Source organism: Papilio xuthus, unplaced genomic scaffold (genome assembly GCF_000836235.2).
Source record: "Papilio xuthus unplaced genomic scaffold, Pxut_1.1 DF828037.1, whole genome shotgun sequence".
Taxonomy (NCBI): Eukaryota; Metazoa; Arthropoda; class Insecta; order Lepidoptera; family Papilionidae; genus Papilio; species Papilio xuthus.
Window position 1 is genome coordinate 2,090,912 of NW_013530612.1, and position 25,950 is coordinate 2,116,861.

The 25,950-nt window shown below is 34.0% G+C and overlaps 1 protein-coding gene across 1 annotated transcript; it reads left to right on the forward strand.

The window, feature by feature from the left end:
* Positions 1–21,095: 21,095 nt before the first annotated feature.
* On the forward strand, positions 21,096–23,059 carry LOC106114642 (uncharacterized). Its single transcript, XM_013307919.1, has 3 exons — positions 21,096–21,215; positions 22,321–22,467; positions 22,846–23,059. Exons 1-3 carry the CDS (start codon positions 21,152–21,154, stop codon positions 22,977–22,979), a joined length of 345 nt encoding a protein of 114 aa, XP_013163373.1. The 5' UTR covers positions 21,096–21,151; the 3' UTR covers positions 22,980–23,059.
* Positions 23,060–25,950: the final 2,891 nt, after the last annotated feature.

Here is a 25,950-nt window from a genome sequence, read left to right on the forward strand (position 1 = left end):
ACTATTATTGTCTTAAAGTAACTACATACTTTATGTTTGAAGATGAAGGTTACCAAATGTTTAAAATATAACAAACAGATTAAAAAAAAGATTGTTCAGACTCTATTGGGATTAGCAATTTCTTTGTTAACCACGTGACGTTGCACATTTGAACATCTCCCTTTCCCTCAGTTGAAGCCTAGCTTGATGACATTTAAAATATGTTGACATTGTTTGAAATACATTTAACCTGATCGTTTGTATAAATCCTCTTTTATAAAGTATCGAACCGTATCAGGAAGCTTTACAACATATTTTTCTCCGCTCTCAAATTACAGCAAGATATTAGGTCAGTTGACTTCTGGCTTCGATCCAAAGAGAAATCTTTCGTATTGTATTTTTTGTTGCAGTGTAAAGTATTAGAGCGTGGCGCTTTAAAATAAATGATTACTTGTTCTTTGAACCTCATGGATTATTCAGTATTTTTGTCATAAGACCACAATACAGGAGTATCGGTTGCTCAGGGGTTAAGCACTTGACTTGTAATCGCCAGGTTCGTATCCCGTCATGTACCAACATTTTTTATGTTTACGGTGAAGGAGAACATCGTGATGCAACCTGCACATATCTGCGTAAAATTTCAAAGATATCTGTGAAGTCAAATCTGTAGTGGGCCAGCGTGGTAGACTGTGGCCTCGTCAACCCTAACTTAGGGTAAGCTCCGAGCCTAATTCCTAATTATCAAATATACTTTACTTTTATTCTATTTTAATTCATTCGCATATCTTTAAGCATGTACTTAGTAATGAATATTTAAGTTTGGTTAAGATTCAATCTTTCCCTTTTTTTATATCATAACGTGGCAAACGCGAAGCGGCAATTGCATATGTGTTGCCAACCCTTAATCGACGGATGAGAGGATGCATAGAAAGAAAAAATGTTTTCCCTTTCCATGCATCCTCTTATCCGGACAGTCCACTTCCAATCCTTTCCTTATAAGAAAAAGGGTGGGAAGTGAAAGAGGGCTAAATTAGGCCTCCGGGACGCATACTTATCAGAGGAAACGCAGAATTGCTTGCACTTCACGTCGTGTGGTCGTGGTATTTCACCAGGCGAGACGGGCCAATTCGTGCGAAGATGTTAAAGCGGGCTGTACCACTACTTCTCCTTTCTTTTACTTTCTAAATTAATATGTATTGAGATGGATAAATGTTATAAATGATGTTTGTACAAGCTTTAATATGCAAATGTCTTGCGTAGGAGCATCCAATAACATACATTATTCAAATGAAAGGCTTGCCGCAATAAATATTTATAGAATGGTCTACAATGTAGTTTAGATACTAGGTCACATCTCAAGAGTCTGGACGCATGTTTTTATTAAGGTGCTTTGTAACGTGGATTTTTCTTATAATGATTAAAAGTGGAGACTTAGAAAATACGTCTTATATATAAAACTAAATTAACTGTATTCTATTTAATGTTTATTAGAAACTTAAGTTTAAGAGAATGAGTGTCTGTTGCCATCAAACTGATAGTCTGGCGACTTGTATAGTTTCTTTATAAATAAATAAAAAACAATAATACATTTTAAAATATTGATTTCAATAAAAAACTCAACTTTGTGTTTGATTATTTTTTATGGTGAAAGGTGGTTAAAGCTACTTTGTAGTTATTTCAAGCAAATTAAATAAATGTTTTCTCTAAGATTAAGTTTCGAATACGATACGTGTGAAGTCAACCAACCCGCACTTGGCCAGCGTGGTTGACTATGGCCTAATCACCCTTAACTTAGGGTAGGCTCCGAGCCCATCGGTGGGGACGTATAGTGAGCTGATGATGATAAGAAATTTATTAAAACATTTTACTGTTGCCAATTAATATAGAAGTCTGTTAAATTTTATCGCGATTCAAAACAGTAGAGGCGTTGTGTAACGCAAACTTTGTATAAGGAACAAAAAAAAAAAAGAAAAGCGCATCTCGGAATTTTATCAAGAAACTTTTATTCATAGTGTACATAACTCAGTAGAAATTTCCGATAGTTATTTTTTATTGCGATGTTACTTCATTAATTTATTTTACCTGACGGTTAATACGATTCTTTTTACAAATTTTATTCATAAATAATAATTTCTTTGTCAATTTTTTTATTATACTTTACAAACCGTTATTAAGGAAATTTGATAAAACAAAATGATATATTAAAACCTTCCAGCAGGCGTAAGTAATTAAATCTATCAATTGCTAGTTATTTCAACAGTGGTAGAGCCCGCTTTACCATCTTCGCACGAATTGGCCCGTCTCGCCCGGTGAAATACCACGACCACACAGAAAACAAGCGTGAAGTGGAAGCAATTTCGCATTTCGTCAGATGAGTGTGCGTCCCGGAGGCCTAATTTAGTTCTCTTTCCCTTCCAACCCTTTTTCTTATAAGGTTAGGATGGGAAGTGGACTTTCTGGATCAGAGGATGCATGGAAATGTTTTCTTTCTGTGCATCCTTTCCTCCGTCGATTTAAAGGTAGGCACCGCATATGCAGTTGCGTATGTCTATGGGCAACGGTCACTTCGCTATTTCAACGATTTCAGGTGGCTGCTGGCTCGTTAGCCACCATATGATATAAAAAAAAATCAAAAAAGACGATGCTACAATCTTTCGAATGTATAAAGAACATAATTTGAATCCGCCCAAAAATATCACAAACAAGTACTTAACTAATTGTCATTCATTATTATAATTTATGGAGTAGCTTTCATTCAGTTTGGGTCAAATAAATGCACAGTCCATTTAAAATCAACGCCTGTTATGGAAATTACATTGTCAAACTTTTCATAGAACGTAGTAAAACATCGTCTTAAATGCAGTCTTTGTTTTGTGACAATGAAAACGAAAATATATATTAAACTACACATTGCTAGGACTTTCATACAAAAGACAATATAAATCGACAAAACTAATTTAATACGAGTATTATATGGTTGCATAGCCAGAATCGCGTTGGTCGCGCTCCATACACACAACGTTAAGTAGCCGACGATTCGCGTCGGCTATTCCACGTTGTGTGTACGTTCGGACGTACGTACAACGTTCGGTCAGTATAGGCTACATGTTAACTATATAGATTTGATCCGCCATCTTAAAATTGCAGCAACTTGTCATACGATGACCTTGACAAACAGGTTTCGAGCGACTGTTTTGGGGACACAGATTGAAATGTCAGTGACGCGGGCTGTATACATACACTACCTCTATGTTATTGTACCGCGAAAGTCGCCTAGCGACTGAAATCGCCGGTTTTCGAAGATTAAAATTGCGTTGTGTACGAAGGGCTTTATAACGCATAATTTAATTAGAAAACTATTATCTTGAGCTATCTGTAACCTCTTTATAGACAAGATTTAATTAATTTAGTATAAAGTCTCACGAAAACTATAATAATATATTTCATTGCACCTTTGCACGTAATACAGATCTATGTAACCGTTTAGGACGTTGTAAAAGCAGCTTTTAGTGGCCAGTTGGCTTTAAATGCAATTTATAGCGTTGCTGAGGTCTTTATAATGTTGTTCGCAGACCTGTTAACATTTCTATAAACAAGTTAGTTTGGCATCTTTACCAATGTTTTCATGGTAGTTTTATATTTCACTCTTTATTAAATTTTGATTATCTTTTGTTTTAGAAACCAAATTATAGATGGCAGTAATATACAATTTAATTTTTAATGAACTTATTTTTATGATTTCCAAAACTTTTATGTGTATTAGTAACAGCTTCATTCGTTATTCAGCTAAAGATATTAGTTTGAAATGAGAATGAATAGCTAGCTATAAACGATGTAATAGTACTTGAATGGATTATTTCCGATATTTTTTTTTCTCCAAGTCAATCTCAGCAGACGCCTACTCTATTAAGCTTTTGAGTTCGTGCGTCACAATACTTTATTATGATTTATTTCAAAAGCTCCTTCACAAGCTCGAGCCTAAGCTTTGTCCCCACTAAAGGCTTTTGTGACTGTTTGTGATGTAGATTATTTTATTGCCTCCCTAAGCTTTGTTAAATGCTAGGCGGCCGTTTGTGACTTTAGATATTTGCTAAGATTTTCATATGCATATTGTATATTATTTTATAGCTATTTTCTTGACATGATATAACTGTTCGTGAAATTTCTTTGTCGTAAAACTTTTATAAAAAGACATCGTTGTCTCATTTTTTTTACAGAGAAGAAGAGCGAGAATCATATGTTTTTATACAAATGTATCGGTAGTGAAAACCCGTTGTTAGTTATTTCAAAACTTGTCTTGACTTGATAATCTTGCCGAGATAAATACACGTAAATATTCGGATTAAAATATTAAGATATACGTACGTACTCAATTCAATATATCGATTTTAATTTGGGTACAAATTACATCAACATTGCTTTGAAGGTTTATGAATGAATTAATTGTAATAACAAACTGACATTTATTGCTACTTGTATGGCCAAGTTCCAAAGTTAGCAATTAATGCCCCAATAATAACAATTATGATGTAATATTCGAACACATTTAGAATGATAAATAGTGCAAGTTTCTAATTGGATTATAAGCAGTCGGACCCTTAGCGGTAATTCCTTCTTAAGTCGAATCCTTTTGTAATTTATTGTGTTTCAAAGTTTTTTGGACTTGACGTCTTTTGTACGTGATATTTTTGAATATTTCACTTTATTTTACATGTATTTTTAATAATTAATTATTCTAATCGTTGCTAAGTCTAACTAAATGCGAATGTTTGATCGTATGGATGGATGTTTGTTTGAAGGTATCTTCAGTACGGCTGAATGGATCTCGATGTATTGCGTATAGAACGTAGTTTGGAAGGCTTTTTAATAATGTTTTCTTTTTTTAAATCCACGCGGACGGAGTCGCGGGTAACAGCTAGTACAATCTAAAAAACCTTAAGTATAGACTTTGTTATTAAAAACTCATTGCCTTTAAAGGTCACAGAAAACGGTTGAATTAAGTTTTGTCCAACGCTTGAGCCTTTAATAATTTCCCGTGAGTCGGAGAGAAAAAGGAAATGATGACCTCCGACGCCATTAATCGTTCATTCCTTTGTCGTTACTTACAATGTGATGAAATTGTTTATTATCTCGATTTAAACCTTAAATCGTAAAGGTGAAGAACTAACACAAAAAAATATGACCCTAGCCTAGTCACAAACAAAATACTATGAGAAGCAGTTTTGGTGTAAGGATAAAACATGTTTTTTTATAACCTCGTTGACGTCCACATAACAATGTGTAACAGTAATTTTAGAGTAATCTTACAAATGCGAATATTTAAATAGATGGATGTTTGTTTGAAGATAGCTCCGCAACGGCTCAATGGATTTTGATGAAATTTGGCACAACGTAGAACATACTCTGGAAGAATACATAAGCTCCTCATTGTGTTTTTTTTTAATTCCGCGCGGACACTGTCGCGGGTGACAGCTATTAGTCTATATGTTTAAAAATAACACTTTTAAGCCACTTAAAATTGAAAGATGCCGTTGTTTTGCATGAATCCGTTAATGTCATGAGGTTGTCCAAATTACTGGCGCTGTGTCGGCGGAACTTTGAAAACTTTTGTTATTTAAGCTTTTATTCAGAGTCGGCGTGATTTGTGGTTTCGAGACTTTTCAATTAACGAATTTCACTTAATGGATTACTTAATGTGTTACAATTTTTGTATAGAAACAGATTAAAAGCAAAGCACATGTTATGTTTCTATCAGTTAATCGACTACTTAAGAGAAATTTGTTGATCAGAAGAAAATGAATCTTCTTGGTTAGGAGCATCGGTGTTCTATTTACGGGTATTATTGGCTGTTGTCCGCGACTCCGTCGCAAAATTAAATAATGAATAATTAGTAGCATTCTTCCAGACAGCCTTCTTCTTCTGGAAATACATTCTTTCTTGAAATCCATCCATCCAAACATTCGCATTTATAATATTAGTAAAATAGTAGTATGATAGCTACTTATGAGCAGTTCCAGAAAGTTTCATAATTATTTTCTTTAACAATATTCTACTTCAATGTTATCTCATATTAAAGGAATTGATTTAGCGATCCTTAATATAAATTTAATGAGAGTATTTTACAACATAGGTCTGTTTACACGACTTTGGTACGACGGTTAACATCCCATTGATTGTTTTAAAATTTCCTAAAGACTTTCTTGAATGATTTTAAACTAAAGCTATATTTTAAGTGAAGTCGTAATTCGATGCGTCTTAAGCTCTCCTTATGACCTGAACTAGTTTTGGATGGAGGCCAAATACCGATTTGTGTTACCCAAGTGTGCCAAGTGGATTTATGCGATAAACGATATTAATAATAAGTTAAGCGAGTACAAACACGACATATTGTTAAAAATATAAAAGTAAAAATAACATAAAACTCATGTTTCACCTCCAGTGGTATAAATATGACGTTTTTATGAATTATACTCAATTATTCATGACTTTTTTCGGCTTTAGATCAAAAAGATTACATTTAGAGATGAGATAAAATTTCGTAGTAATTTACAATTTTTGTTTATTACTTTAACCGTGGTGTTTCACTGCATTAACCAAGACATATATCTGTCATTTCTGAGAATGCAAGACAGACGACAAGACAATGGAATACGACGGTTAGATATGTATATGTCATCACGCTAGTAATAAAACTTATTTTTGTACAGGTTAATTTTTAAATCAGAATTTTATTAACTACATATTCATATAGAGCGTCGGTGGCTCAGGGGACAAGCACTTGACTTGCAATCTGCAGGTAATGGGTTCGTATCCCGCCATGTACCAATGTGTTTTTCGATTTCCGATATACATATGTATATTTATCCGACGTTCTTACGATGAAGGAAAACATCGTGATACAACCTGCACATATCTAAGAAGAAATTCAGAAATATGTGTGAAGTCAACCAACCAGCACTTGGTCAGCATGTTTGACTATGGCCTAATCACCCTTTACTTAGGGTAGGCTCCGAGCCCCTCGGTGGGGACGTATAGTGAGCTGATGATGATGATGAACTACATAATCATATCAATATTTATTATCTGCATTTTTGTGCAAAAGCACAGTTTACAGGCTGCAAACATGATTAGTTGTGGGTTTCTGAGACCAAAATCCACATTTTAAACAAGTTACTATATTTGTTTTGTCAAAGATAATGACTTGGATGACAATATGCCCAGAGATATTGATGTCAGAAACCCACGGTAGGTCGTCTAGTACATATAATGGTGCTCAAGTACTCTAAATGCGAATATACTATAAACATTTAACAGTTTATTTAAAAGTGGCACTGTTAGACTATTCTCTTATCCAAATGTTACAACTGACGTAGGAGATAACAAAGTTGTATAGTGTATTTTAATAAAATATAAAAGCCATACAACATTCAGCTGAGGCATACAAAAGTGACGCGTTATAAAATACAAAGAGCGCATCGTCGCGGTAAAGTTAACAAATTTTTGAACAAACCCGCACATCGCCACCGACTGCAAAAAAAACTTTAAATAAACAAATCATTGTTGTTCAAAAACTAGTGACTGGAAAGCAAGTGGGGCCACTAAATATGATTGTTGTCATTTAATAAATAACCAAGTTTCTGGCCATCTTCCTATATTAGTAATGTAATCAGCGCGGGCTTCATTGATAAGCTGGAAGCAGCATCAGCTGTGCCTCTTTCCATTAGCCAAGAACATTTTTTTTACCTCTTTCAAATTGATATCTTTTTTAAATGCAATTTTTATTTTATTCTTGGTTAATGAAGTATAATTTTATTTATTTTATTTAAAGAGTTCGTTTCCAGTCATTTAATATTAGGTTTTTAGTTCGTTAATAACATTAAATCATCAAGATATTTTCCTGATTCACTTATCATTGGTTCATGCTTAAGAAATTTTCTTAGTATTAATGTTACAGGAAATTTCTTGAGGCTTTATTGCTGTGTTTGTACATGTTTACCTGTTGCCGTTGTCTGCAGGAATACAGCTGTAATTTCCCAAATGCCAAACCATAAATCTCCTTTAATTACAAACATTGCACTGGCTGAGTCTGACAAAAATGCCACTCGTACTAAACCGCTAATCTCGTGGCCACGCGCAGTTGAGCCTAATAAAGTGGGTCGTGCAAACAATGTTTTCGCTAAAACCACGGATTTTAACTAGTATTTCTGTTGGTCTTATTTCCTCGTCTCGTCTCGTCTACTTCAGCATATTTCGCTCACTTTGTTACCTGTATTTTTATTCATTTTCAAGGTTGCTTGTTTATGTTGAAATTTAACTATTTTTACTTTAAAAAATTTTATACTGCTAATTTTTAAGAAAATTTATTGTGAAAAAAATGCGGCGGTTTTAGTTGAGTAGATAAAAGTCAGTTTTCTATATAATATTTAATAGGATACATAGCTTTAGTGCCTATTGAATGACTAAAGCCTAGTCAACTGTAACTTAGGGTAAGCTCTGAGCCTTACAGTGAGCTGATGATGATGAAAGCGTTAGTTATAGATTAACAGTATTACTCTGATCAGTGTTATCGTTATTTGGTGATTTTTATTGACTATCCCTACTAAATAAGAAGTTAATTTTTTTTTAAACTTTAAGAGTAGAGCAAGGAGAATTTTATTTCAAAATAAAAAGTAGCAAAGTCAATAAATATCAAATTAAAGTCGCTCGTACAAAAGAAACTTAAAGCACCCCGACAAGCTTTTAAAGCTCAACTTTCATACTTACTTTTAATTACTACGCAGCTTTACGCATAAGCATATGTAGTGAACAGTTGGCTGACACAAATCTTAAGTTGGCTCCTCTCCAAATTTAATGTGGGTCACGCCCGGCTTAAGATGGCTCAGATTGTGACTCGATGTCAAATTAAAATGGCTTCATTGTTATTATTTGATATTACAAATTATACTATCAACATTATTGTAAACCTGAAACAATTGTTCAGTGTTAAATTGGCTTTTTAAATTAATATGATAGTAGTCAAATCATATGAGTCCCAACGAAGATCTTGGATCTTACATATGTTTAGTGCGACTAGGCCTTAGTTTACCACACTATCTTAGTGCGGATTGGTAGATTACACGCGCATTATATGGTAGTCAATTAAATTTTATTTATAAAAAAACCTGTCATTATTTTAATATTTTATATAATTTTAGAGTTCCTTACCTCGAAAGGAAAAGAACGGAGCCCTTATAGGATCGCTTTGTTGTCCGTCCGTCTGTCTGATAAGATCCTTTTATCTTTGTTTTGTATGTTCCACACGATTAATATTGTATCGCAACAAAATATGAAATAATAGAAAATTTTATATACGTAGTATGTTTTGATCGTGGACAGTTTAAGGTAAGTCTATCACGGATTAACAAGGCTTACGAAGACAATGAAATAATACATCCATAAATATTTTCTCCACAACGAGAACGAGGATTAAACACTGGCTTACGAAGGAGCCCGAAGTAAATCAAAATAAATAACTCTGTTGGACAAGCTTTGGAAGGAAAAAACTTATTTGCATAGAATATCAATTAACGTAAAACAAATTTATGAGTTTGTAAAAAGTTTCCATTTGAATTTTACATTATTGAAAAGTTAAATCTTTTGTCTATTATTTTATCCTCTAAATCAAGAAGCATCTAAAATCTCATTCCAAGTTCATGTTAATTTCCCTTAGGGTTGAACACCAACCCTTAGTGAGTCATGGAGATAATTAGTTATCTAGAGGTACTAATGTTTTAATGAGAAAAGATTTGATTGTTCGCATTGAATAGGCGGCGATATTACTGAACCGATTAGAAAAATGCTTTCACTGTTGAGAAATAACAGTACAACCGGGTAACATAAGCCACGTTTTTTTTTATTTTATACGGACGAAATACAATAGACGAAGAAACGGACAAAAACAGTCTTTTCATTGTCATGTAAATATTCTCTTCATATGCAATATGAAGATACGTTTTGTATGGTTTAAGCGATAATTTTTAATAAATTAATAAGGTAAAACAAAAGGATGTTATAACTTGTAAAAGTTCACAATAAAATTTATAATAAGGTTAAGTAAATAAAAACTTTTTCTTTATCGCCTCGCCTATCTTTGCTTGTGAAACGTTCTCCGGATCCGAAAACTGTAATCTTGACATGAAGTATTAGAGAATCCGTTCAAAGCCTTAGCGATGTGATCTGAGAAGGGTTCAATTGCTATGTGGGAAGATATAGAGCTAAAACAAATTTAGATAGAAAGATATTAAACATATAACAAAATTATCGGCGTCGTAGCGCAGTTGCTAAGTACCGGACTGAATATAAGAAACTAACAGAGCTGTCTATCACACCTACATCTATGGAAGTTAATTAATAAAACAAATCTTCATTACAGCAAGGCGTAAAGGGCGTCGATCTATTTTGTCATTAAGACACGAATTAAAAAGGTCATTCACCTCTTGATTAAAAAATTCCTACTAATTATTTTTCTATTTAATTTGATTAAAACACATTTTTAATTAATTAATTTATTTCTTTAGCTATTGGTTTAAATTTAATGGAACATCTTTGTAATAAAAATAGACTTTAGTAACTCAAGTGTGATATCAGAATTGGGTACTAGGTCTCTCTAGTCCCGGTGCGTTCCTTCAAAGATTATAGGGCTCTCACCGGTTACTAGAGTGTCACACACAACCCTGTCTTTCCCTCAGAAGGCAGGGCATCTTTTGAAGATTTCTCCCCTAAAAACGTTTCTCTTTTATACACTATCATCATCAGCTCACTATACGTCCCCACCGAGGGGCTCGGAGCCTACCCTAAGTTACGAGTGACCATATTCAACCACTTTGGCCAAGTGCGGGTTGGTTGACTTCACACATATCTTTGAATTTATTCTCAGCAGGTTGCATCACGATGTTTTCCTTCAGTGTAAGAACGTCGGATAAATGTACACATGCAAATCGGAAATCGAAAAACACATTGGTACATGGCGGAATTTGAACCAGGACCTGCAGATTGCAAGTCAAGTGCCTGACCCCTGAGCCATCGACGTTTAAAAACACATTGGTACATGGCGGGATTCGAACCCAGCTATCTTAACTTATACACTATATCTACGTTAAATAGTCTTAAGAGTAATAAACTATTTTGCGTTATTAATAAACAGTAGCACAGAGTAAAAATAATCTATAAATTTAGAAAAGGATATTTTTTACAGTGTTCAAAAAACTAACTATAGCTTGGGATAAAGTGTTTTCTTTACGAAGGGCTAACTAAATCCACTTAATCTTAGTTAGAATTTATTGCCATGTAGCATGAGCGTATCCAGATAGCTAAAACAGAATAATGTTATTTAGCATCCGCTTTTAGGTGGCGAGAAAATAAACAAATGGCTTTTGTGTGAAACAAAATTCTTTTTTTAATTCTAGTAACGTTAACATTGTTACATTATTCGTAAGTTAACTACAATAATTATAATGCTATACCTAATAATATAACCACATATCTGCGAAGAAATTTATAGATATGTGTGAAGTGAAGTGTGGTGGACTATGGCCTAGGCACCCCTGACTTATGGCTGTGAGTTCCTTTTTTTATATCAAAAGGTGGCAAACGAGCGAGCAGCCACCTGAAATCGCTGAAATAGCAAAGTGACTACTGCCCATAGACATACGCAATTGCATATGCGCTGCCTACCTTTAATCGACGGAGGAGAGGATGCACAGAAAGAAAATATCTTCCCTTTCCATGCATCCTCTCATCCGTAAAGTCCACTTCCACTTCCCATAAAGAAAAGGATGAGAAGGGAAAGAGGACTAAATTAGGCCTCCGGGACGCACACTCATCAGACGAAACGCGGAATTGCTTCCACTTCACGCCTGTCTTCTGTGTGGTCGTGGTATTTCACTGGGCGACCCGGGCCAATTCGTGCGAAGTTGTTAAAGCGGGCTCTACCACTGTTAAACTGTCCTTAGTGGTGACGTAAATTGAGCTAATCATGATTTAATAATAGAAATGTTCACAATCGTAGATTTGTCTAGAATCGTATGAAAAATTAATCTTTACCCAATCTATAGAAACATTCTCATGAATTAACGAAGTATCTTTTTTTTACTTGTATCAAAGCATACGCATTCAAAGGAACAGTAACACTTCACTCGTAGCCTAAAATCAAATGCTCGGTATTTAATTTGGATAGAAGCCAATTACGCCTCGCGTCGGCCAAGTTTCCTAGAGAAGTGAATGTATTACTGCAGTTCGCTTTATTTTCTTATGCTAGTTTCACACATGGGAAAAGAGGCGTTGCAGTACAGCTATTGTTTGACTCCTTACTTTCAAAACACTGCTTTTCTGTCTCGTGATGTACAACAATTAAAGCAGTACTACTTCAATATTTGAATCACGTGTGATCGTGAATTAAACAATCAAAACAAAAGTAACAGTAATAAATGTAACGTAACATAATTTTATCTGAATTGTTTTAACTTTTCATATGACAGAGTTAATATGGTCTACAAAAAAAGAAATTAAAGTACAAAGATAAAATAACAAAAGACGTCATGTTCACAAAGCGATTTTTTACAACCATTGTGTATTCGTGGATGTCCACCCTTGCTTCTAATTTCGTTATAATTTTAAACACTAAGTACTTTAGGCATCACATCGTAGTATAAACATGTGTCTTTGAATCTTGACACAATATTTGCATAAAAAGTAAATCATTTTTAACTTTATTTTACACTATATGTCGGTAACGACTCCGTCCGCGCACAATAAAAAAATAATTAGTAGCCTATGTGTTCTTTTAAACTATGTTCTACGTCTATGCTAAATTTCAGCGAGAACCATGCAGCTGTTTTGGAAATATCTTCTAACAAAAATCCTTCCGTCCGTCCATCTATACATTCGCGTTTCTAAGTAAGATAAATTTCTGATATGTTTCCGCAAAAAAGGAAGGAAGTCTGGCTTATTTTATATTAGCTACTTAATTGGTCATGTTCGCGTATAATTCGTAAGTAAACAGAGGCTGAAAAAATACAGGGATTCATTCTGACAAGCACGTACGGGTTAAGAATATATCCTTTACGTATAGCTTATACTAAATCTTCTTAATCTAACGCAAAATTTATTACCACAACGTTGCTCGAGCGGAACGCGGATAACTATAACAAAGTAATCTAACATAACGTTCGGGGCGATAAAACTACTTTTACACTAGCCCGACTAACCGCCCTGATATGACCGTACGCAACCTTGTTCGGATCAAAAAAGGCTAGTGGAAATGGAATCTACGACTAACATAACGAAGCGATATAAGTCCTTTTCTACTAGCCTAAATAACCGCGTCAGTAGTAAACGACTCTGTCTCTGATGTAGCCAGTGTCGCTCGGATAGACTGGTGAAAATGGGGTCTAATAGTAACATAACATTGGAGGCGTTAAGGCGACGGCGAACTAATAATCATTTGGTCGTGCGCGAGCCCAACAATAACCTACTTTGTTGCTTCTAATAAAACTATTATTTTACATGGGATCCTCTCAATCCAGTTATGGAGGTGTCAAAACATTTTATTACATCCTAATCTTACTAAGATTATAATTGCAAATGTTTGGATGGATGGATGTTTGTTAGAATGTACCTGCAGAACGGCGGCATGAACCTCGTTGAGATCTATAACATAGTCTGGAATAACACATAGGCTACTAATTAAGATTTTTTAATTCTGCGCAGACGGAGTCGCGGCAGACAGTCGGTATTTATATGTGTAGAACCTTATTATTAAAAACTAAGTAATTTTACAAAGTTATCTTTAATTCCATTAGCGTTATACATTGCATAATTATCTCACTCGTTTCCTCTCCCTCCACTATCAGCCTACTATCTCTTTGTCTGCGAAAATCTCATAACTATTACGCATAATTTTTAACAGTGGTAGAGCCCGCTTTAACATCTTCGCACGAATCGGCCAGGCTCGCCCGGTGACCACGACCACACAGAAGACAGGCGTCAAGTGGAAGCAATTCCGCGTTTCGTCTGATGAGTGTGCGTCCCGGAGACCAAAATTTTTCCTCTTTCCCTTCCCACCCTTTTTCTTACAAGGAAAGGATGGGAAGTGAAAGTGGACTTTCCGGATGAGAGGATGCATGGAAAGGGAAAATATTTTCTTTCTGTGCATCCTCTCCTCCGTCGATCAAAGGTAGGCAACGCATATGCAATTGCATATGTCTATGGGCAACGGTCACTTCGCTATTTCAGCGATTTCAGGTGGCCGCTCGCTCGTTTGCCCGCACCTTATGATATAAATAAAAATAGTTTTATTTTAATGTCAGAAGTTTTGAAACAAAAGAAAATCATTTAAATTACAACTTTGCTTATAAAAAAATGTTGGATTCTTTTGTTATATTTAAATTCAGTGCAAGTCCTTAGAGACTGATGAAGATAAATGACTAGTAATCCAAACACTTCGAGTGCAGCTCTGATGCGACTCTCGTTCAAGATTAATCTGTTTTTCATACGAGTGTATCGAGAGGGCATTACAACGAACATCACAAGATTTAAAATAGTGTTCGTGTTTGAAACATTTTTCCATTAGTTTATTCAATTTATTTTAATAAAACGATTTATGGATGGCATTTATAGATCAAGAATTTTATTTAATCTTGTAGATTTTTAAAGTATCACATAAAGAAAACCAACCCGCACTTGGCCAGCGTGGTTGACTATGGCCTAATCACTCTCAACTTTGGGTATGCTCCGAGTCCCTCGATGGGGACGTATAGTGAGCTGATAATGATGATGATGATAAAGAAATCGAGTTAAATTATTGATTTTATTATAACAACTCGGACTCGGATATGACGGCTGATAGAGATGTATGGAGGAGTAGTACATACTGTGCCGACATTCGATAGAGATAAGGGCAGGTTGATGATGATGATTATAAACATTTATATTTATACGTAAAAATATGGAGCCGTGTTACATAGAAAAAATGTGCCTCTTTTTTTATAAACGAGCGGCGAGAACAGCAAGGTGATCAACAACACCCATGTATGTACATTCGCAATACCAGAGGAACTGCAGCTGTGTTGCCGGCATTTAAGGAAATGGTATGCTCGCTTCTTGAAGGACCCTAGTCGACTTGAAAAAACCTACTCCTTTGAGTAACTAAGGTTGTTAAAAATTATTTCTAAAATTTTACAGTTAATATGATGTTGTTTTTAATAATTTAATTCACTTAAAAATTTGTATACATTACCATAACATTGCTCTCTGGAGTATACAACTTTAGATAAACCCTCGTAAATGTCATTCACCTGTCAAACATTTTGTTGGTGAATTCGTTATCGCCCCCGCGGGCGGAAGCGTTCGTAATGGAATCGAGCTCGTGTAGGCGTTTTGTAATTACAACGGTGACATTTTAATGTGTTAACTGGTATGTTTATTTTATATAGAAGAAAAGGGAAAAGACGGCAAGAAATTCTACTAAGTAAATGGCTGAGTAAGATTTTAAAAGAAAAAACAATGAGAAAATGATGTTGAAAGCCTTGATATGTTTCACGGAAAGAACGTCTCATAACTCGAAAGATAAAATTAAAAGCCTTTAAGCTATTAAAAGTATAAGGTAAATAAAAGAAATAATAAACTTCTAGTCAGTTTAAAAATTAAAAAAAAAAATGGGACCCACCCGTAAGCAAATTCTTTCGATCAAAGAAAACATTTCAAAATCGGAGCACTAGGGGCGGAGATACGCGGTAACACACATAAAAAACATACAGACGGTTTGATAACCTCCTTCTTTTTGAAGTCGGCTAGATAATCTTTCTAATAAAAGAGGATACTAAGAGACGCCTAGGAGCATTCGAAATGTGGTGTTATCGTCGTTTGCTCCGGATTAGCTGGATGCAGAAAGTTAGAAACGATACGGTGCTCCAGCGCGTGGCTTTGAGCCGAAATTTCATGCAGACCGTCAAAAAACGTAAAATGGAATACTTGGGTCATGTACCGCGATATAACAGGTATAAGTTACTTCAGCTGATAATGATGGGCAAGATTGAAGGCAAGAGACGCGCTGGACGTAGGAAAAAGCCATGGCTACGTAATATTAGGGAGTGGACGGGGATTAGGTCAGCGGAGGAACTGTTCCGCCTAGCATTTGACAGAACCAAATATTCCAAGTAAGTGGCCAACCTTCAAAACTGAAGAGGCACTAGAAGAAGAAGATAATCTTTGTCTTGATTTCTTCATTAACATGATATTACTAAAGATAAGAAATTAATATTACAATTGGGAGATACATATGTTCATAGATTAAAGATAAAGTTATTATTGAAATACGTTTATATTGTCATAATCGATCATCCAGAGACATGTTTATCGAAGCGTTTATTTGCTTGTGATCGTTATGTTGTAATCAAAGTATAAATGTAGGTAATATTCAAAATGTCTTTGCGCATGATGGATTCGGCTGAGGTTCTCGAGTGATTGATCGCCTTGCTCAATATGTCACAATCATTTTTCATTCTATCTGATCCTAAAGCCGCTTAAAAGGGCAATTATAAAAACAAACATCGAATACTATGGAGTCATCGTGAATTGTATTAAAGATTTTTATAATACTGGCAACGTGATATAGCGATTTCTTTCAACTATAGACTTTTGTTTACTTTTTTGTCGATATCTCTCTTTGGCAGATGAGATTAATAGCCAAAATAATTATAATGTTTGTTCGTATGTATACAATATATAAGTATGTGAGCAGATATTGTCAATATATAGATGGTAGCGGCAACCCTCGCGTCATTTTAAAACATTAAAATCATGGTTTATCCAGAAAGCTCTATACAGTTATGAAGAATTTTTAGACTTAGTCTTTTTAATAGATTATTTATATTAACCAATCACAAATACTTTCCTAGACTTTTGTTATTACAAGCGAGTGTAGAACTCTTATGTACTATAATTTATGTAATACTCATACCATTGTATTAGTACGACTCATACGTATGACTAATATTTTGCGTCCCGGAGGCCTAATTTAGTCCTCTTTCCCTTCCCACACTTTTCCTTATAAGGAAAGGATGGGAAGTTGAAGTGGACTTTCCGGATGAAAGGATGCATGGGAAGGGAATTATTTTCTTTCTGTGCATCCTCTCCTCCGTCGATTAAAGGTAGGCAACGCATATGCAATTGAGTATGTCTATGGGCAACGGTCACTTCGCTATTTCAGCGATTTCAGGTGGCCGGTCGCTGGTTTGCCACCATATGATATAAAAAAATAATAATATATAAGTTCAATGTTTTTAGCGTATGTACATATGTATGTATATTATTATGTATTCTGATGTTTTTTTGGTATTTTTAAAACTAGTTAACAATATCTATTTAAATTACGATTAAGTTAGGTTTACTGTAAATTAAATATTTGTTTAACCACAAACCTAATGACATAGAGCAGAGTATTAAATCGTAAAACAAACCGATCCGCTTATTCTCTTGGACCCATTCACATAGAAGCGAGATAAAAATGAAGTAGGTCATTTGTTTTTAGTATTTGGTCCCATCAGTTTTCACTGCTGAAACATCTATGAAAACATTTGGATATCGCAATTTTGTTCATGAGAATTTTAATCAGTTTGTATTGTATTTATTCCCTTTTTATAGCAGAAAGAGTCACAGGAGTAGCTAATCATTTAAAATTATTCGATCCGACGCACATGGGCGTCCACAATGCCAGACCACATATGCGTGCGGTTTTTAAGGGAGATGTACGCTCTTTACTTGAAGGCCCCCTAACAATAGTAAAATATTTATATTTAAGAACAATATAGAGACTAAACAAAACGTTTCTAATGTTTCTCAGTGTACGTCAAAGTCATATTGTCAATGCAAATCAGTACAAAGAGAATTCTCAAAGCTTTCGAAATGAACTTTTGTGATTAACGTATTCGTTCCAGTTTAGTTTCAGTTCGCGGTTTCGCGAAAATTTCAATTAACGTACTGTTAACGTTTTGAAGACGAAATACGTGAGATACATTTCCCTTAAATTAAACATACGTATGTCGCTGCCTTTTGTATTGTCGTAGCATACTTAAGAGTAATTGTTAAGTAATTAAATTATGTTAAACTTAACGTGAGACCATCTGGAAGTTTTTAGTTATTTAACAACATATATACTCACAAAACTCATATGTACTTGAACAAAGGAGTATCTGCGTTATCTTTGCTTAAATTTCTCCCTTTGACAACTTTTGTGAAGTGATTTGGTATTTCAGTTAGAGTTGAGTCACTTTTCAAAAGTTCTATTTCAATAATACTCTGTTGTTTTCTACATATAGAAGTTTTATAGTTGTTTGATAACTATTTAAGTAGTCACTTAGCGTAGATTTCTCTTAGCAACTTAACCTAACGTACTTCGTTCGTATCCAATAACCTCCTGACTTTGGTTGTATTGATGCACAAATTGGAAACTGGATCTCTTCCAAACTTAACATAGTATTTTGGTTGTTTACGGAGCCGTTCGTCATGCGGGTGTTTTATCAAACATGTACGTATTTAAGATACCAAATCAGAAAGTGTTTACATTTAAATCAAGCCAAATTTAAGATGCCTACAAGTTTTGTAAGTATGTAGGTCCTAGCTGCCGCCTGCGACTCCCTCCGCGCGGTAAAAAGACTTAATTAGTAGCCTGTGTCTTCTTCCAAACTATTTTCTACAACTATGCCAAATTTAAGTGGCCGGTCTCGAGATACCTTTAAACAAACATCCAACTAAACTTTCTCTTTTATATTAAAGTAAGATAAAGTAAAGATTTGTCAACGGCGCCGTGTTAAAGAAATAATTGAAATGAAAGTAGGAAAGTAGTATCCATAACCATCGCTTATCTGTACTGATGTGGAAAAAAGATCGACGATTCGAAATACATAATCTTTGCCTACTTTTTTGATTACGAGTATAAGTTCAAATATATTCATTAATATTCAAAGACCGAATAATGAAACTGGAAACTACACCCTAATAAAAGGTATAATAAAGTGACAACAAAAATATTTTAAACATAAAATAAAGCAAGGATCAAAGGACACCGAATGGTATTTTTTAAAACACTTGCATCACGCTAATGTATTTTTGATGACCTCTCTGACATCACTGGAATAATATCATTTTTTACCGTTTACATTAAGGATAGAAGAATTGCGTGTTACGTGGTGCTTCTTTGAAGATACTAGACATTTAAATTCAAATTTTTGTTTGATTTAACAAAACATGAGAACCGAAGAGTCAGTCGTATCTAATAGATATAGCAAATTGTTCGCAGAAAATATTGATTCGGCGTATATGAATTAGCAAATGCAACAATCTAAGTGCAAAAATGTACTTAATATGAAAATTACTATTAGTAAGTGATAAATTAATCGTAAGGCTTATCGTACACAAGACAATAAAAGTCGTCGAGACTAATTGCATATGACTTCGTCGCGAGAATCGCGTTGCGCGCTCCGTTCAAACAATGTTGTATCGTTTACGCGATTATTCTATTCGGTCAGTACAGTCATAGCGATACAGATCAACTGTATAGATTTACTTCGCCATGATGAAAATCGCAGAGACTTTTCTTACGATGATTTTGACAAAGGTTGCGAGCAACTGGCTTTGGCGAGAGAAAAATGTCGGCGACGCGCGTTGTGTACCAACCGCAATGGGATTGCGATGTGTAAGTCGCTTAGCGAATTAAATAATTACGTTGCCTTGTGAAGAAAGTACCAGATAATATTTATAATGATTTTTCCTTTAATTAACCTCATGAATGAAAAACATCAGTTCAAATACCTCAAATTATTATTGCAGGAAAGAATAAAAACAGTCTTAAGTACATACAATTCCACTGAATGATAAAAAGTTACGAATAAATTAGAGCGTATCATTAAAAAACAAAAGATAAAGAGTACCATAAAACAAATTTGTCACGAATAATAAACAAAGAAACGAAGAAATTTACATATCAAGGCTTCTGCCAGACCATCATGAAAAAGACCCTTAAGCGAATCAAAATAAAAACTACTACAACTATATAACTCAAGCCCGTAACTTAGAGGAACAGGCAGAGACACCGGACATTCCTTTGGCGCGGTCCTGACACACCTCTCTTGCTTCTTCAACATTCATACATCTACGCAATCAAACCAATTTCCGATAAGAACCTAGCATTTTGTCTATTCCAATAAACAATTTATAAGCTAGGCGTAGGCACAAAACCAATTCTAACAAGGAATAATCTTTGCGTTCCATTAACGCTTCGTTTACACGTACATGCGTGGAATAATCGTTATTATTCAGTGAGAAATGTTCGAATAATCTACGTGTAAAATTATATTTATGTTTAAAATATAACAGAATATTGAAATCAAGCGTCAATAGCCTAATGGTTATGGGTACGGATTTCCGATCACGAGGTCGGGAGTTCGAATCCCGCCATTCGACTATTGTCGTAAACCATATCCTAGCACAAGCCTAGAGCTTAGTTGGAGTGGTAAAAGAAATATTAGTAAATTTACAAAAAAATCTGCTTATATTTAAAAAAAAAATTGAAATGTAAACAGTGGCCTTAATAATAAATTTGTTAAGGCTGCTGTTCATAGCTTGCTAGCTGCAAAACTTGTTAGTTGAAAACTGTACGTATTAAACGGCTCTTAGGTTTGTTTGCTTGTATGTATCTAAAATTAAGTAATTTTTAACACAATTAAAATATTTTAAAAACATAAATTCATCAAGATCATCCAATGACCTCAATATAAATCTTATTTGAATCATAATCCAAGGTCGCTTAACTGTTAAACATTGTCCGTTGATTTTCGAGAGCAAAATCTCTATATGAAACATATCATCAGCCTCGACAAAACAGTGATAACAATATGTTTTCCTCCAGAATTTTAGTCTCAGAAACCCATGGTATATTGATAACAAATACGAAAACAGTTTCGTTCCATGAATTACCTTGACAATTAACAATTTTTCTTAATCTTTTAATAACCGGCCTCGTTAACGTTTTGTTTCCCGTCATAAAATACTGTTTATATATCCAGGCAAAACACGGTATCGTAGTTCATACGAGTAGTCATTGTAGTGAGGTACAACTGAGTGCACGTGAGAATACGTTATGCATATATCAATAATATTTTTTGTGGCTTTCGCTTTGGTGACAGCACATTGTAACAAAGACCGTAAGTATGGATTCTATTTTAATTCATTTCGTTTTATTTTAATTGTAAATTGAAATAACTAAAAATTGTTAATGTTTTTGAATCAATTTCTATCACGAATTGTAATTAATTTTAAACAAGTTGCTATATATATTGCTTTATTGAATATACAGATAAATTTTATACTTGTATTTAAGTTATACAAACTTTTTACTATAATAAATATTAAAACATGGTAGCATATATAAATTGTAAATAATTTATGTCATAAACTTTTATTATAATTAAGTTCTTTAATACATTGTTCCATTATTTTCTTTTGTTAATTTAAATGTATATTATTATTTATGAATTATCATTTATTTGATAAAATAACACTGAAATTTATTTAATAACGTAAGTTCAAGTTTACTAAGACAGTTTTAAATATAATTTTTTACTTATTTAACATGATTTTAAGAATCTAGATATTAAGTATCGTCCAACATAAACACGAAGCCAGGTGCAAAAAACTAGTTGTATTAATAATATGTCAGAAGATATTAATCTACTTGCAACGTAGCACTGTGTGTTTAGAATTAATTATCGATTGTGTTTTGAAACAAGTCGATGTAAGGTGACGAATCAAATCACTTAATTAATATTCTATCACAACATAACATCTACTTATTGTTAGGAAGAAAATCCGAAAATATGCTAGTGTAATGACGCAACACTAGCCTTACTAGAATGTCGACGTTTATGTCCCCTCACTATTCATTCTGACACTGGACTTTGTAACGAAAGCACATCATTCGCGTTAAATTATTCTAACTAATACTGTCGAAAATTATGGATATCGATGTATTAATTGTAACGTTATTAATTATCTAAACTAAATAACGCATCGATTGCACTTTCGGTAGCGGGATAGTACTAAGGCTGCATAAAACATGCGCGAAGTCTCGAAGAGAATAGGTTATTACAAGGTTAATACAAGTTAGATTTAACCTACGCTCTTATACGAACCTAGGCATTAGGAGTGAATTACTAATTTAACATATCTTTAGTTTTCTTTTCCGTAGCTCACCGTGGCATAAGGAAAACCAGCCAACAACAAAATATGATAATGCCTTTACTATTTCAGTTCGTGTTATCGACAATATAATGCAAGAATCTCCATGCAGTTCTGAGGGTGGTATTTGCACTATTGCTGAAGATTGTCCCCAATTGACTGAAGAATTAGGATTATGTCCTAAACAAAGAAATCAAGGGATTGAATGCTGTTACGGGGGTGAGTTCTTTGTAGTTTAATACCTAAAAAAGAAGGAGTAAGTGGACGTTTTTCTTCAATCTAGGATGTTTCCGCTTGTAGGCAGCAGGCTCTTGATTTTCACAACCTTTTATTGCTATATTATTAAATTAAAAGTAACTTATAAAGAGACAGATTAGCATATTTCATCCACACTTCGACTGGAAAGGTTCAGAACACTAGAATTTAATAATAGTGCTATCTGAGAGAAAAGTTTCTAGGTTAACGTACCTATATTTTAAAACATCTGTATTAAATATATCTTCATCTCTATCATTATCTTTGACAAAATAGAGATAACAATATTAGTCAGTATTGTCACTGGCCATTAACTTAATTATTATTTTTTCTTTTTTACAGTTTCGGTAAAAGATACAAGATGCTCTCGTCACGGAGGAGTTTGTTTACCGGCAACTGAATTTTGTAACCCTAAACTTATTTATAGAGATGCAAGCGATTGTGATACTAGTCATAAGTGTTGTATAATGGTTTAAGTTTTGGTTCGTTGTTAATTATTTTTAATGTTTGAAAATTAAAGCTTATTAAAAAGTAAGCGAGTTGATTAAATTATATCATTAAGATTTAGAACTGTTTGTTTTCTTATCGTGTTTCTTATACCTTTATTATTTCCAACGATATGAAAGGAATTTTCATTACAAATACATCGTAAACATTTTAGTAAAGGATAAGGAGCTTAAGTTCTTAAGTTTAAGGTTTTTAACAAATATCGAATATTTAACAAAATACTAATCAAACAAGATTTACATCAAATGTTTTTATAAGTTCATTATTTACAAAGTAAGTTTCAAAGGATTTAGGATAAGTAGCATTCTTGCATTTATTATAATACTTTATTTTTTTTCTTCTCAGCCACGTGACACTGCATAGTCCTCCCCCAAAGATCGCCACGTTGATAGGATGATTGATTAATAACTTAAATTATAATGAACTGACATATAAACACGGCTAGACACTCACGTATATTCGTCCGATGGCGGCACCGACTAGTTTCGAGCCCATCGGGGGCCCTTCATCAGGATGAGTGAGCGACGGGCCGCGTCCGCGAAATAATACCAGTACCACTCATCCTGATGAAGGGCCCCCGATGAGCTCGAAACTAGTCGGTGCCGCCACCGGACGAATATACGTGAGTGTTTAGTCATTTTTATATATCTGTTTAGTATAATGTCTCACGAAAGTTTGAATAATTTAAATTATAATGCATGTATATTTTAACTCACAAACTGTAATAACGGTGCATTACCATATGTGTTAAACGAAATACTGCAGTGCAGTTCAGTAGCTTCATTTATCACTCCGAAACGTCAGTACGTACGATCTCTCGACGTGAATATATCTTGTATGACGCTGCAATGTTCAATGCCTAATATGGTAGGAGGAGGATATCGATTAAAATAATAAATTCTTCGAAGAATGTTACAAAATATTATAAAAATAATTATTCCACTGTCCCATAATTAATACTGTATACTGCCAACATTAAGAACATTAAAACACGCTTTATGTTGGTAGTGACTGCATGACATGCGTCAACTCATCTTTAAAAAAGTTGAAATAACAATATTTTCTTTTATAAGAGATGGAGGCAAATAAGCTGCGAGAACACTGAGGTGATCACGACGCCCTTGAACGTTCACAACACCAGAGGTTTTTGTACAGAGGTTCGGTAGTGGATAGTTAATTATTTCTACTAATAAAATTACTTATTAGTCATACTTATCTTTATTCACTTTAATACAAAGCTTGCGAAAAATAAAAACAATATAGTTACAGAAATATATATTGCAGAACACAGATAGATTATAATCGATACTAAAATCTTACTTCCTTTATTTTCGTCCACTGAAAGCTAAAATCACACCAGAACGTCGGACTATTTTATGACAGACAATCCATTCTGCGTAAATCAGATAACAATTAATAATGTATAAGAATTTAATTTGTAACAACTGGTATCGATATCGAAGGAGGTATTTCAAATTGTTAACGTTTCGATACTGTTAACAGAACGAGATCAGAGACAATAAAATAAGAAGATAAACAAAGATAAATGGCGTTAAAAGTCTAGCGATTCTTAATTAAATCCAGAGAAGACAGGCTCGATACGGTTAGCGCTCTGCAGATGCTTTAACTTTTATCCATGATATCAACCTATTTTGTTTCGTGTAATTCTAAATGTGGGATTCCACAATCGAAATATTTGTATGCCAACATATTAACATCTATCCTATTCCTTTTCACAAAAATAGACAATGGAATTTTACGCTTACGTATTGGGCTTATGTAATTGAAACCTAGTGAAGAAGGGGTGAATTCGCGGCGATTTTTGCGCCTATCACGTGTGATAGTTCCATTTAGAACGATTATACTAATGCGTAAGCATTTGGGAATTAATTAAGTTTGATGGAAAAATGAAACAAATCACGCTCGAGTCAAGAAGCCGGCGAATTCGCCTATTCTGGACAAAATTTGAAATATGTTAAAAGTCTAACTATAGTGTATAAATAGCTACAGATATTGTTATTAATATCAATGAGTTGTAAATACGTTAATTAATTATAGATTAGTGTACTAAATATATCATAGAATATGATCAAGCACTTGATTAATAATTGTAAAAAATAATTTAATATTATATATTATTATAAAAAAATTTAATATAATATATTGGTTAGGTAATTAAAATTTTTTGCCAGCTTTAAAGAAGACACATCATCAAAGTATGTTTTAAAAATGCTTTATCCGTTCATAATTATGTCTCCGCGGGGAGTCTAGGAGTTTACAAAGATAAGAGACTAGACCTGAGTCAACTACGCTAGCCCAGTGCAGGTTGACTTCACACATATCATCAAATTTCTTCTAGACAATGCATTACAATAATATTATGTCTTCGTATCTTAAGAGTCAAGTAGTCTAGGAGTCGATAAGTGAACACTTGAGTATTATAATATTATCTCACCTTAACAGGTTCGGAAGTTCTCACAAATAGAAAGTTGGCCCCAAACCAACTGTAATAATAGCTCGTATGATGCTCGCTTCCATCCAAAGAGCACTTCAACAGAAATTCTTCTCTAAGGACTTTTCTTATAATACTTTCTTATTTCAAAATTCGTTAGGTCTTTTTATGTTTAGTTTAGTATTGACAATTTTAAGTAGAAGGAATATAAAATAAATAAAACTAATGAGGTTCCGAGATATGTATGTCAACCTACCGATTAAAAAATATTTGAACGTTTACAATTAACCGTGGGTTTCTGAGATTAAAATCTATTAAAACGTATTGTTACATCTATTTTGTCAAAGATAATAACAGGAATAACGATATAAGTAATACAGAGATTTTGGACTCTAAAACCAGCGGTAGATCAGGTAACATAGAAAGGGTAAGTATCCTCTGTCAGTGCGGCCATTCCTCTCTCGGTTAAAGGTAGCTAACATCTGCAA

Bases quoted from the DNA above. Each gene is read 5' to 3' on its own strand.
- LOC106114642 (XM_013307919.1), top strand. From the start codon at position 21,152: ATGCATATATCAATAATATTTTTTGTGGCTTTCGCTTTGGTGACAGCA. The intron at 21,216-22,320 runs GTAAGTATGGAT...TTACTATTTCAG, and splicing joins AGCACATTGTAACAAAGACC to TTCGTGTTATCGACAATATA. The intron at 22,468-22,845 runs GTGAGTTCTTTG...TCTTTTTTACAG, and splicing joins GATTGAATGCTGTTACGGGG to TTTCGGTAAAAGATACAAGA.